General features: G+C 37.7%; 1 protein-coding gene across 5 annotated transcripts in view; it reads left to right on the plus strand.

The window, feature by feature from the left end:
• The window catches only part of cntn3b (contactin 3b), an 86347-nt gene that overhangs the window by 7124 nt on the left and 65496 nt on the right, over nucleotides 1–13727 (plus strand). For all 5 annotated transcript variants that reach the window (XM_053636001.1, XM_053636002.1, XM_053635999.1 and 2 more), the window contains 2 exons: nucleotides 6854–6991; nucleotides 11158–11293. In XM_053636001.1, coding sequence (XP_053491976.1) covers nucleotides 6937–6991; nucleotides 11158–11293 — 191 coding nt within the window. In that variant the 5' untranslated portion in view covers nucleotides 6854–6936. The remainder of the gene's footprint in view (nucleotides 1–6853; nucleotides 6992–11157; nucleotides 11294–13727) is intronic.

Below are 13727 nucleotides of genomic sequence, written 5' to 3' on the forward strand. Positions count from 1 at the left end.
TTGCTGTACTTCTTCCTTTGAAGGCAGTACACAGTGTTTTATCCCAGCTGAGGCTTTGTCTCTCTTAGCAGAGGTTGAGGTGTTTACAATTGTCAGTGGATAGCATGGCCTCTTCTCTGCCACCTGTGACACATCACTGACAGCTGCAGCTACACTGGCTCAGACACACTAAACTTATGGCTTCATCACTCCCAAAACCACAATTCTAGACCTTGTGGCTACCATTCTTTCATCGATGGCCAAGTTTTGGTGAGGCTGGTAGTATACCCTGCATGTCAATAAGAGCTGCTTCCTGGTGGGTTTCACATAAAAGAGCCAATCATAGCCAGTGGTGCCTTTTAGCCGGTCATTCTGCATCCATCTTTGATATTGCGCTTGAGGAATCGGAATATTGGTTCAAATCTGTAGAATGCCAGGGCAGAGGTTGGGAATGGATAATGATGTAGGTTATTCTTTCTCCACAAATCTCAAACTCTTGATGGCTTTATTAGGCCACAATAAACGACTAGGCCCTGGAATTTGCATATCTTCAGGCTAGTTACAAGACTCCACAGTGTCTACATACCCTTCTCCTTTTACTCTGCATACAGGTTTGTGTTGTTGCACAGACTGTGGCTTTACCAAAAAAAAAAAAAGTAGAACAGCTCTAGAGAAATGTGCTGCTGCTGGATATCAAGCTGTACCCCAGGACTGTGGGCAGGAGAAAAGTGATATTGTATGGGAGGCACATCATCCTCATTAATATTGTGCCACCTGTCCTGTTCAGGTTGTGTTGTAGGTGCAGGAGAACTGGCCTCCAAATGGCTCAAATGAGTGACACATGAGTGACCCCTTTTCTGTGACTTCTCTGGGGGGGTGGATGGAGCTGTCAGTTTTGCAGTGGAAACTTCCATGTGGGTGTTGGGGGAGAAGGACTCAGAAGGAGTGTGAGGAGGATCAGGAGCATTTTCTTCTTCGCTGTAACAAAATAATCATGAATACAAAGTTCAATAAGTATGCAAAATCACCTATAGTAAATGCTAAATTGGCTTTTATATTTATATAATAACAATAATAATACTATATTTCTAGTTAGTTATCAAAGAACCCATGCTGGTGCATTTGCTGTTGTTTATTGTTATAAAAAATGCAGTGCCATGCTACATGTGGAAAAATTACTGCCATGGTGCATGTGGAAAAATATAGTTTCATTCTACATGCAAAAATGAATTCACATACTACCTGCAAAAAAGACATTTCCACACTACAAGCAACAAATAAAAATAGAAAGCAACATAATTTACGTACGCTTCAAGAACCGTGTCCACTCCATGCTGGAATGCGCCTTGACTCAATCCACACTGTCTTCCTCCAAAAAACGCTCCAATTCCTCACAGAGTCATGGGGCAGTCACACTAGGCTTTAGCGCGCAAACGCATCCGAAAACGGCAGACCGGAACGCAAGCTTGCTACGTGATGAAAGTTCAAATTCGGTGAACTCTGACCTGCATAATCGTATCACGTGAAGATGTGTGGCCAATAGATGATCGCGATATCACTGCGTGACCTTTTTAGTAAAAAAAAAAAAAAAATGGAAGCACTAATTTCAGCAGTATTGCGATAACTTAGCTTTGAAAGATAATAAAAACAACTTAAAAAGAGAGTCTGCCTGGTTTTGACGGATGATGTCATATCCTGTTCCTGCCCGTATTTGCAGCGGTGGGTGACAAAAATACGCATGCTTATCCTAGTGTGAGCGGCTATCATGACACTGCACACACAATGTTACTACTGAACAATAATTTTTTAATAAGATAATGAAAAAACACATTAAAGCAACAAATCATATTAATGAACTGAAACGAGCTGCTCCCGAGGTTTTTGACATGATCACTCCATGGAATGAGTGTGTGGAGAAGCTCTCCTCATTTACTGATAGATGTCCTGCTGCAATCAGCAGTGCCATCAAAGAGACAATCTCCCAGATGAAAATTGATGGAGAATTTTGGCCAACAGCCAGCACCTTCTGAGACACAGAGTGTTAGCCACTTGTTCTTAATGTTCATCTCAGGCATTTCTTGATGTCAGGAATTTGTTTGTTTGTATTTGTATTATAAGTATTTGTTTGACTAGAAAGTTTGACTTGTTAAACGCTCCTCAGCCATATGTATGGAAATGCATCTTCCGATTTGACATTGTACTTCAAAAAATTAATGTTACAATGTTTTGCTAGTAAGTAACATTATTTATTTTTTCATTACATTATTAAAACCATTATTGTTCAGTAGTTACATTTACATAAAGATGTGCATAATAAGCACATCTTCACGATTTCTTAACATTTACATTATGGAAACTGCATCCTATGCTTTCACTTTACTTAAAGCCATCAATGATGCATTTTTAAAGGTTAGTAATTGTATTATAACATAATGTAATAGTATGTATTATAATATAACACAATAAGTACTTATAAGGCAGAACAACACAACTATCAACAACAATATAAAATAATTCACTTATTGGACATAGAAATAAATCTGTATTACTAGTAAGTCATTATAACTACACTATATTAACATTATAAAAATGCAGGCTGCATTTTTATGAATACATTAATGGAACCATAAGACTGACTAATTAATACTTATAAATTGGTGTATAATGCATTATGAGCATGGGCATTGAAAAAGCAAGTGTATCATTTATGATTAATTATACCAATAATATAAATATAGCTATAACTGTTATTATAACGAAGTATAGGTCTTTGTGTGTCTTTATAAATGTGTTTATAAAGCAGTAATACCTGCTTATAAATAATTATCAATGGGGCTATAATTCATTATAAGCACTGGCTTCATAGAAAGTGTCACCGATACTGTATTTCTATTGTTGAATTTCAGATGAAGAAAAGATGGAAGAAAAAGTGTCACAGGTAGCCGTTGTTCTGACAAAGTGTATGAACCAATTAGGATGAGCAAGCCTGTCTGCAGTTCATACTGTCAGAATAAGCTATCCTTGCCAAAATCACAGGGACTCACCATACTCTACCAAATTACTAATCAGTAAATTTCGTATCAACAACATGTGGCTATGTTTACATGCAAAGATTGTTTCCAATCTGAATGAATTCTTTCCGATTGCAGATTCTGAATGAAATATTTACATGTATGCTACAATGGAAACTCTATAGACAATTTCAGTCTGTATACATGTTTAATGTAGTCCAGTAGGCTTATTCTGCTTTCTAATCACCCTGCTTGTGTTTTATAATGAGTTTTAAATTATTTGCTTATCTGCAAAACATCATCTAAGTCTGATTATTAAACATTCCTTGAGAGTGTGTTTGTGACTGCATTAAAGTTCACATATGAAAAAAAAACATTTCAGATTTGCCCAACATTCCAGAAAAAAAGAATGCTCTAGTTGTTAAAAAATAATACAAAGTACACATATTATCATTTGCTGTATTGCTAACATTAAAAGCCGTTATTTGGGACTGACTGCACAAGAAATACAAGATTTTATTAAACCCCCCCCCCCCCCCCTTTTTTTTTTTTTTTACTGTGTGCTGCATCCATAACATCCATTACATAAGTTCTGCATCCTCACTGAATGTCTGGTAAATATTCAACACTGAGCCAACTTTATTGAGGTCAGTTTGCACCCTGCATCTGCCTCAAAATATTAGTTTGATGCCCCCAGATGCCATCAGGTTCATCCAAACTAACAATTCTTTTACACCGATCAGCCATAACATTAAAACCACCTACCTAATATTGTGTAGGTTCTCCTTGTGTTGCCAAAACAGCTCTGACCCATCAAGGCATGGATTCCACAAGCCCTCTGAAGGTGTGCTGTGGTATTTGGCACCGAGACGTTAGCCGCAGATCAGACTGTTTGTCCAGCATCCAGCACATCCCACAGATGCTCGATCTGATAGAAATCTGGGAAATTTTGAGGCAAAGGCAACACCTTGAACTCATTGTCATCTTTCTCAAACAATTCATAAACAATTTTTGCAGTGTGGCATGATGTATTATCCTGCTGAAAGAGACCACTGCCTTTAGGGAATACCATCGCCTAGGAGTGTACTTGGGCTGCAACAATGTTATGGTAGATGGTTTGTGTCAAAGTAACATCCACATGAATGTCAGGGCCCAAAGTTTCCTAGCATCACACAGCCTCTGCCGGCTTGCCTTTTTCCCATAGTGCATCCTGGGGCCATCTTTTCCCCAGGTAAACGATACACACGCATCTAGCCATCCACATGATGCAAAAGAAAATGTGATTCATCAGACCAGGAAACCGTTTTCCATTTCTTTATGGTCCAGTTCTGATGCTCACATGCCTATTGTAGGCTCTTTCTGCGGTTGACAGGGGTCAACATGGGCACGCTGACTGGTCTGCAGCTACTCAGGCCCATACGCAGCAAGCTGCTATGTACTGTGTGCCAGCATGAACTTTTCAGCAATTTGTGCTATAGTAGCTCTTCTGTGGGATCAGACCAGACGGGCTAACCTTCACTACCCACACGCATCAGTGAGCCTTGGGCACTCATGAACCTGTCACCAATCCACCGGTTGTCTTTCCTTGGACCACTTTTGATAGGTACTAACCACTGCATACCGGGAACACCCCACAAGATCTGCTGTTTTGGATTTTTACTCCAACTGTGGTGCATACATAAAATTTTTATTTTTACTAGGTGGATTGTTGAGTGATTATTAGGCTAAATATGTAAATGTAGTTAGCAACAGCAGTTGAACGACTCTGCTAATTCACTTTGCCCTCACTGTTGAGAAAGTACTCCAGTATGAGAGTTAATCCAGTGGAAAAATATGTCTCCAAACCTTAAGACACCAGCCAAATCCTCCCAGAGACAATTACATCAGGAGCTCACAAGGTCTGCAAAGTGTATGCCAAACTATCCACTGACAGCAGATCATGCCTGCTCTTCATCTTTATTCATGAGGTTAGGAGGCACAGCTAGTTGAAGACAAGAGAGGCCTTTGTTTGAATCAGAGCCAAAGAACAGAGTGTGTGCACATGTAGTTATGTGTAAGATGTGACAATTTTAAACACAATGGAACTATTCATCTCATGTCAAGGAAAGGTGTGCTTGTCTGAAAGACTGAATGGAATCAAAAGGTTTAATGTTTTCTCCAGATTATAACACCAGAAATGTGGTCATTATTGGCAAGCAATAACAATGTTCTGTGCCCTTCCTAGTCAGTCTTTATGCTTTAAAAAGACCCAAAAATCTGTGATGCATTCCTAAGGTTGTATGATGTCTTTATTATATCAGCTGTTGGTGCTGTTATAACTCCTCATCCAAAATCAAGTGATGCATCCTGATCTTTTCTTACACTGTAATCACTTTACTGAGCCTAGAAAAGAATATACAGTGGTGCAGAACATCTTTTATCTAGTTAGCCTAGCAAAAATGATTTAATACAAAGATACATACGTCATTTGAGTGAAAGCTCTGCAATATTGCTATGCAACATATACTTGTGCCCAAAATTATAGAAGGTGCATACATTGCATTTTGGACAACAATTTGGACACATTGAATTTTTATTTTTTATTTTTTAATTTTTGCGTGACACTGAGTTGCATATTAATGACATACAGTGTTAACAGCATAGCTAATATAATTTCATATGAATGCCCTTGATAAAAAATAAGCACAAATAAAAGCATAAATAGATTTATTTAGGCTCATATTTCTTTTTTATTTCAGAGTCACTGTAACCAATCACATATATACTGTAATTACAGTTAATATTGGTTGATATTAGTTAGTATTAGTGTATACTGTATATAGTTAATATAGTTATATGCTGTAGTTAATATTGGTGTGTTTTCTGATTTGTTGTTGTGTTTTTCTATTTTGGTGTTGTGTTCTCTGATTTGCTATTACATTTTCAGTTTGTTGATGTGTTTTGCATTCATGGGCCACCGTAATTCCAATGCTAAAGTTGCTCTAAACATAATTCTACCATACAACATTTAGCAATCTAGGGCATGGTGGCCATAATAATGTGTTTATTTATTGAGAGCTTATTATCGAGAGCATTTTTAGCAGCTGTCTTCCGTACGGCAGGATTTGCGATTCCGGCTCAATCTCAGGCTTGGCATGCTTCCAGTCTTTCTTAATGCCTAACATACTTCAGCAGGCTTCCTGGAAGGTCTCTGAGAAAAAAAAAATAGGGTGAAAAGGATACTATAATTAGCATATATTTGTGTACATCTCTGAGAGCCAGTGGAAAAGTGTCTGTATAGAGGCTGACAGTTCCTATTTATATGTGAGGGAAAATAGTTTTTGAGGTTAATGAGTTATTATAGCAATGAGGCAAGCTGATGTTTAATCTTTTTTCAGCTTAACAAGCTGCACATAGTTTAAATTGAGCTGAACTGTACTGGATATGTTTTCTATGAACCAAAGGTTAAATGGTTCCGCTGGAGCATTTTAAAGAACACTTATGAGTAGTTCACAATACAAATGCCATAATTACACATCACTTTCTGAGTCCATCTACTTACACGCTAAAACCTTTTAAATATTTAAAGCACTTATTCAGTGAAAAGAGAGGCTTGTTGATTATTTATCTTGTTGATATTTTTTGTTCCCCATGCCTCCTGGAATAAGCTCCAGGTTCCCGTAACCTAGTAAGGATAAGTGATACAGAAAATGGATGGATGAATGGATGCTTTTAGCCACATTTATTTCTAGATTGAAGGTGATTACTGCAACAAAAGTGTAATCATTAATGTGTCTGTAACCCAAAGTTTAAAAAAAAAAAGCCTGTCACATTTGGCCCAAAATGTCTCATTTTCATTATTTCTTTAATTACTTTTCCCACAGATTATACATCTTGATTTAAGAGGGAAAACTATACCATTCACAAGCAATTGGATGAGATTCATATTTGCCCTTGGCAACTGAAGATGACGTTACTATGGAAATGGATAGTGCTGCTATCAGTCACTGACTGCCTTGCAGGTAAAATGTCTCATGCGTCATTTTATTCCAAACCTCCATTTCTTCTCTTGTTTTCCATATTCATTTTAGATTCAGTGTTCATGTTGTGTCATGTAAGTCTGTTTACTGTAATTGTAGAGAAATCTGAAATACAATCTAAACCTGTCTACTCGTGTTTGAAGATAAACAGGTTCTGTTTGAAGATACATTGAATGGGATTAAGATGTAGTGGTGCCATGACTCAATTTACCTCTACAGTGGAATATGGTTTCAGAAAATATTCTCTTCAGGTATATGTAGCTTTCAGATAAAGCTCTCAAGAACATTCTGAATGAAATGGGGTGGCTAACACGAGTTATCGTGACTTGTCGCATATGTATGGAGTTTTACTGACTTATTTGAGAATTATGCCATAACAAAGCCACATACCCAGGACACATGCATGCTTGCTACCTAAGCTAGAGCACTTAACACTAGTGCAAGATGGGGAGCTTTCTGAATGATCCATTGTTTTTTTATTTTTTATTTTAAGCATTCCCCTTCAGATAATTATTCAGAGGCCTTTTACATTCAGGCTCGCAGGTTTTCACTGGATCTTGAGTCCTATCAATGGTTATGTGCTTGTCAGAGATGATTATCTGGAACCTTTGGATGGAACTGTGTCCATATCTCCTCAGAAAGCACTATCTCTGTACTACCCTCTGCACTCCTGGGACTTCCAGTGAATTTCATTTTCTCTCTTTTATTTATTTATTTTGTATTTTTTGCATCTGAGCTTAATGCTTTAAAGCAAAGGTCAAATTTAATGTGAATTGAATTAAATTTTTATGGTAACCGAGTGCAAACCCCTTCAAACAATACCTGTTCACTTTAGTAGGAAAAAAAATAAGAAAGTGTCAGAAAATTAAATCACTTCAGCCAGGTAGTGCAGAGGCAGACATGACTCACAGATGGGGCTTGACAAGTCTGATGAAAGAAGAGATTTCAGTAACAAAATCCTGTCAGTGCATGTCATGCCTCTGAGCTCTGCTGAAGATGATCTGTGTAGCACTACTTGACATACTAAGCAACTCTTACAGACTTTACATTTATAGTACACAGAATAACTCTTAATTGAAGGACTTTCAACTTAAAATTTGCTAAAGACTATTAACTAACCTTTTCTTTCATTCAGAGCAATCATTTTAGCCGGGCAACATGGTACTGTAATGGAAGGATCTGTCACCTCACAGCTCACAATTCCATCCTGAGTTTGAGTTATCCTAGTTTTTCATTTTCTTCCCTTTGTCTGCGTGAATTTCTTTTAAATTCCTAATTTTGGTGGATTGACTATGCTAAATTGCCCCTTAGGTGTAAATGAGTGTGTGCATAGTCTGGACTGGAGTCCCTTCTCCTGCCCAGTGTTCCCTATGATCTAAATCCATGAATGAATGAATAATTTCACTTTACTTCTCCTTACGCAAGTCCACTATTGAACTGAATTGTAAAGATTTTCATTTGTCTGTAATTTAACTGATAAATTTACAAAACAGCTCAGGTCTTAATGTAGCTGTGTGTTCCTGGGCAGGGATACTGCAGAACTGAGACAAACACATGTGAAGAATAAATCAGTATGGATAAACCACTTTAGGGAAGGTCATTTGTCCAGTGACCCATGTAGTTACTGCTTAATTAAAGAGCCATAATTTACCTAACTAAATAGGCAAAGAGATTTACGCAGGTTTATTTATTTTTATTGTTTGCTTCCAGTTAGGTCAATACCCTTCTGGCACATCTGATATTACATGAAGTTGTTTCTTTAACAACAGCTCTTGCTCTTGTTAATTCTTTGTATTGCGCTATGATTCTTCCCAACTTTTAAGTCATTTCTGGCTTCTGAAAACTGGGACTATATGCACTAAACTATTATCTACAGTGAGAAGAAATAAGTATTCGGACACTTTTTCTTTTTGTTTTTTAATATGCTTCCAGTGCATGTAGCAACTTCACATAATGTCTTTGGACTTTGTACGCATAAATATGAACAAAAAGGTATTTGTTCATGAGCATAAAAATATGTTTAAAATACAAAATTGATAGAAAAAAGTATTCAGACACCAAAATTAGTACTTTATTGCAAAAGCTGTTTGATGCAATTACAGCTTGGAGATGTCCACAGTAAGAAGTAATAAGCTTTTTGCAGCATTATGGTTTAAATTCTGACCCATTTCTCTTGACAAATTGTCTTCAATTCACTAATCTTTCATGAGTCCCTCTGACAAGCTGCAATTTCAAAATCATCCATACATTTTCAAGTCAGGAGACTGGCTAGGCCATGAAAGGCCCTCTTGAATTATTTTGGGTCTATGTTTTGAGTCGTTGTCATGGTGATACATCCATCTTCTCCCCAGATTCAGTTTATTGGTTAATGAGAATAAATTCTCCTCTAATAGGTCCCACTACTTCCCTCAATTTTTGGTTCGTTTGATGATGTGTAATGCCTTGGTACCGTTGACAGAAAATCAGCTTTATATAATGATGCTAAATTGATCTGAATTTGCCAAAGATTTCTATTTTCGACCAGAGTAGTTTGTTCTATCTGACCAGAGTATATTGTTCCAACAGAGTTCTGATTTGTATAAATGCTTTTAGATACATATGTCTGTGCTTCTTTTTTAGCAGCAGAGTTTTGCGTGGGCTGTAGGGATGGAGATGATTGTGGTGCAGTTCATTGTTTATTGTTCTGTGCGTAACTGTTGTTCCTGCTGCTTTCAGGTCAACCTGCAACTCTTTTTAAGTGACTGCTGTAAATTAGTTGCATGATTAGTTGTGTCTCCCTGAACTTTCCATTTGCATATTATCCAACCAATTATAATGAAAGAGATGTTTAAGGACTTTGCTATGGCTCTGTAGCTTTTTTTATTTGAGTGTCATTTAATGTTTTCCCTGGAGAACTTCAGGGAGCTCCTTCACCTTCATCATTATTGCTACTTGCTATGTGAAAGATTCCCAACCAACTACATTATGTCTGTAAATTTGAAGTGGATATATGCATTGTAGGTATATTGAATAACAAAACCAAAGTGTCTGAATACTTATTTCCCCTCACTGTATATAGGTGGAGTAAAAAGCCTCTAACTCAAGTAGATTCAAACTATACAGAACTGCCAGGGAGGTGTGCTGAATGGAGTTTTGAATGAACTGTTTAATAGTAAATTGTAACTTTCTCTATATATAAAAATAATGTATACATAATTTGTGTTATGGACAGATGCCTTTTAGTACTGTATATACTGTACAGTAATCAAAATAACTGTTATTTCTTCCTTAATCAGAGAATAGAGGAATTAATGTATATCCCAATTATAGTAAGTGTGTGCACAACAGCTTTGACTGTATATTTTACAGTAATTTACCGGCAACAGGGTTGCCAATAAAGTACTGTAAAAATTGTGAACATGTTTAGAGTAAAGTACCTTAATATCTTACATAGTATTAAACAAAACATAATCCAATACATTTGCTCATTTCACTGATACTTTTAAAGAAATGTGACATACAATGCAGGATACAACTGTGCTGAAGGTTAAGGGTCTTACTCAAGGATACAACCATGGCAGCTTGGCAGTGCTGGGATTTGAACAGACAACCTTCTGCGCTATAACTCAAAGCCACTGAACCACCATAACTAGCTTAACTAACTTGCACTGAGTCAATGCAATCATTTAGTGAATTAAGTGGTAGAAGTTGTTGACTCAATGTAACTTATTTAAGCTCAAACCTCAGCACCACCAAACTGCCATGGCTGGGTCTGTGATCAAGACCCTTAACCTCAGTTGTATTCTGCATTGTATGTCATGTTTCTTTAAAAGCATCAGCCTAATGAGCAAATGTACTGGATTTTGTATTTTGTACTATGTAAGATATTACAGTATTTCACTATAAATATGTTTACCGATGTTTATTGTAAATCTTTTTCTAGTACTTTTCTGGCAACCCTGAGACACCTCTGTATCACCACACACAAAATAATTTACAGTATTAGTAGTAAAGTCATACTATTAAGGTTGGCGAGTTAGAATTTGATCTCAGCAGAGTTACATAAAAAATGTAGCATAAAACTTACATAAAACTCTTTCAAATATTAAGCAGAGTTTTTGAGGTAAAGCTATCACTGATGCTCTGATTTTTTCTTCTCTTCTCACCAGCTTATGCAGAAGATGCACTGTTTCATGGTCCGAGGTGGAGAACAGAGCCCAGTGACCTGATTCTCCCTATCTACTCTCCAAAGCAGGAGGCTATCCTAGCATGTGAGGCCTCAGGCATTCCTCTTCCACAGTACAGGTAATAGTTTTCTCTAGCACACTGTGCACTGCTTCTGTGATCCTGTCACACTGATGGTATTGGCAAATTGGCAACGCTTTCCATGGGGGGGGGATTGAATGGGAGACTAATAGTGCTGATTGCTATTGATTTTGGAGAGGAAGAGGCAGTTTGTTTGTCTCAACAGAAATACAGTAACCCACTGTATGGACAAGTGCTCATGGCCCAAATTTTGCAAACTCTTCTATGCTGCACTGGATGTCAAGGTCATCATCATCAACCTTGTACACTAAATGGCTGAACCTTGGTACTACACAGGTTACTTAAACCCAGAAACACCCTTAGAGCTAGAGACTTGTTATTTTCCTGGCATGTGCAAACCTCTGCAGGAGCTTCAGATACTAGCAAGCAACAAGCTTGATTTACTAGCATTTCCATGAGAGTAATACTGTACACACTTACATTGCAGTAGGACAGAAAAAAAATGCTTTGGAAACAGAAAGGAATGTAAATGACTAATTTGTGCTCAAGATTTCCAAGATACTGTCCCGCTTAGTCTCTGGACTGATATCTGGACTGAAAATAGCAGCCGGGACTGGCTGCATGGCAGATTGTGTTTCCGAGCTTGGGTCAGCATCATGCAAATCCTCAAGTAAGTGCTTGGGGGATGGGCACAGGAAAGGGACAATAACCTTGCAAGTGATATTTTGTTAAATAGACATATTTGTCTTTATTCATTGGAGAACACAATGCTAGGTCAACAGCAGGGGGTATCATTATATTCGTTGTGTGAGATGAGGAGTGTTAGGAGCTAATCAGTTACACACCCAGCACCACATGAAACAAAGGAAAACAAGTGCAAAAGCTGTCTGCTACTCTTCAAACAGACAGAATTATTTAGATTATGCACTTTAATTAGAAATCCTTTGATTTATTCATGAACTTCTTGTAAACACGGCGACTGAATAGGATGCAGTTGCTTCTGCAAATTCAGCAAAAGGAAGAGACTTTTGCAGACTCAGGAACAAACCTGGTCATGTTGCGCCATAGTCTGCAATGTGAACAATGTTAGCTATTGCATGTACTAAAATTCTAAGATTCTATGGGATAGCAGGCACACTTGCTTTCCCTATCTGCAACATGGTTAAATTGCCTATTGCTGTGTTAGCTTCTCCGCATGTATATAATGGGCATCCAGTGATCTACTGTAATTACTTAGTCCTAATAGAGTGCTAAAACCCAGAAATTAGTTAGCATTTTTGCACTTCCGGTTCCATCGTATCAAAGTCAATGGATTTTTTTGAATGGGTTTTTGGTTAAATGCTTGAAATAAGGTCTGTGGTTAATACAAGCTCACGATATTTTCACGTTTTATTCTGCTACATAAAATACATCAGTAATACATCACTTGTGATTTTGTAAAGCTTTTACATGTCTTGAAAAAGACAGTTGCTAACAAGTGGCTAAATTGAACTACAGAATTTGTCGGGGACATTAAACGTCATAACGCCGAACAGAGAAAGTCATCTGCTACAGCTGTGTTTATATGTGTTCCCTCTATTTTTTTCTTGCTGAGCAAAACTATTTCTATTTGGCAGACATTTCTGCCATTTGAACAGAAATGTCCCTTGAGCTGAACAGAATGTGGCTGCTCTTCCCTGCCTGGTTAGCATTAGCCAGCTAACCTGGGAAGACAATTCTCAGCAGCATTGAGAATTGTGATTGTCAGAGGTGTTGAACAATTAACATGACTTGCTACGCTGACAGCTAATGTAGCTAACTAGCATTATTTGTTGATAGGACTGAATTTGGGTGGCAGCAGGACTGTTTCTGTTTTGGTGTGCATTCCTGTTTGGGCTTTCAAAAAAAAGAAAGAAAGAAAAACACAATGCTGTTATGAGGGTCAAGTGTACCTGTGCCTGGTCTGAACTGGACTGCAATTATATGCCAATTACTGTACTCTAATTAACTAACATTTTTGTGTCACCATTCTGCATGGATTTTATTTTATTTTTACTGAGTGGGAGCATCATAAGAAGTGTGCGAACAGATTAGGTGGAACAGCTACTCTCAAAGGTATATTACATGTAGTAATAAATGTATGACATTTTAACATAGTTTTTTCCCCCTGACATACATGTATGTTTACAGCATTGAGTGGTGTTATAATTGACCCTCAAACTTTTATGCAATGTTGTGCCATTTTGCTCATACAGTGCAGTAGCTTGGGACTCCTTGTTTCAGTGAAATTGTACACTTGGGGGAATGCTGGCTTAGTGTTTAGCACGTTTTCCTCACACCTCCAGGGTTGGAGGTTTGATTCCCACCACCGCCATAGGTGCGTGGATTATGTATGTTCTCCCCGTGCTTCAGGGGTTTCCTTTGGGTACTCTGGTTTCCTCACTCAGTCCAAAGACATGCGCTGTAGGCTGATTTGTCATTTCCAAATTGTCTG

The sequence above is a fragment of the Ictalurus furcatus genome, chromosome 11 (assembly GCF_023375685.1).
Source record: "Ictalurus furcatus strain D&B chromosome 11, Billie_1.0, whole genome shotgun sequence".
Classification (NCBI taxonomy): Eukaryota; Metazoa; Chordata; class Actinopteri; order Siluriformes; family Ictaluridae; genus Ictalurus; species Ictalurus furcatus.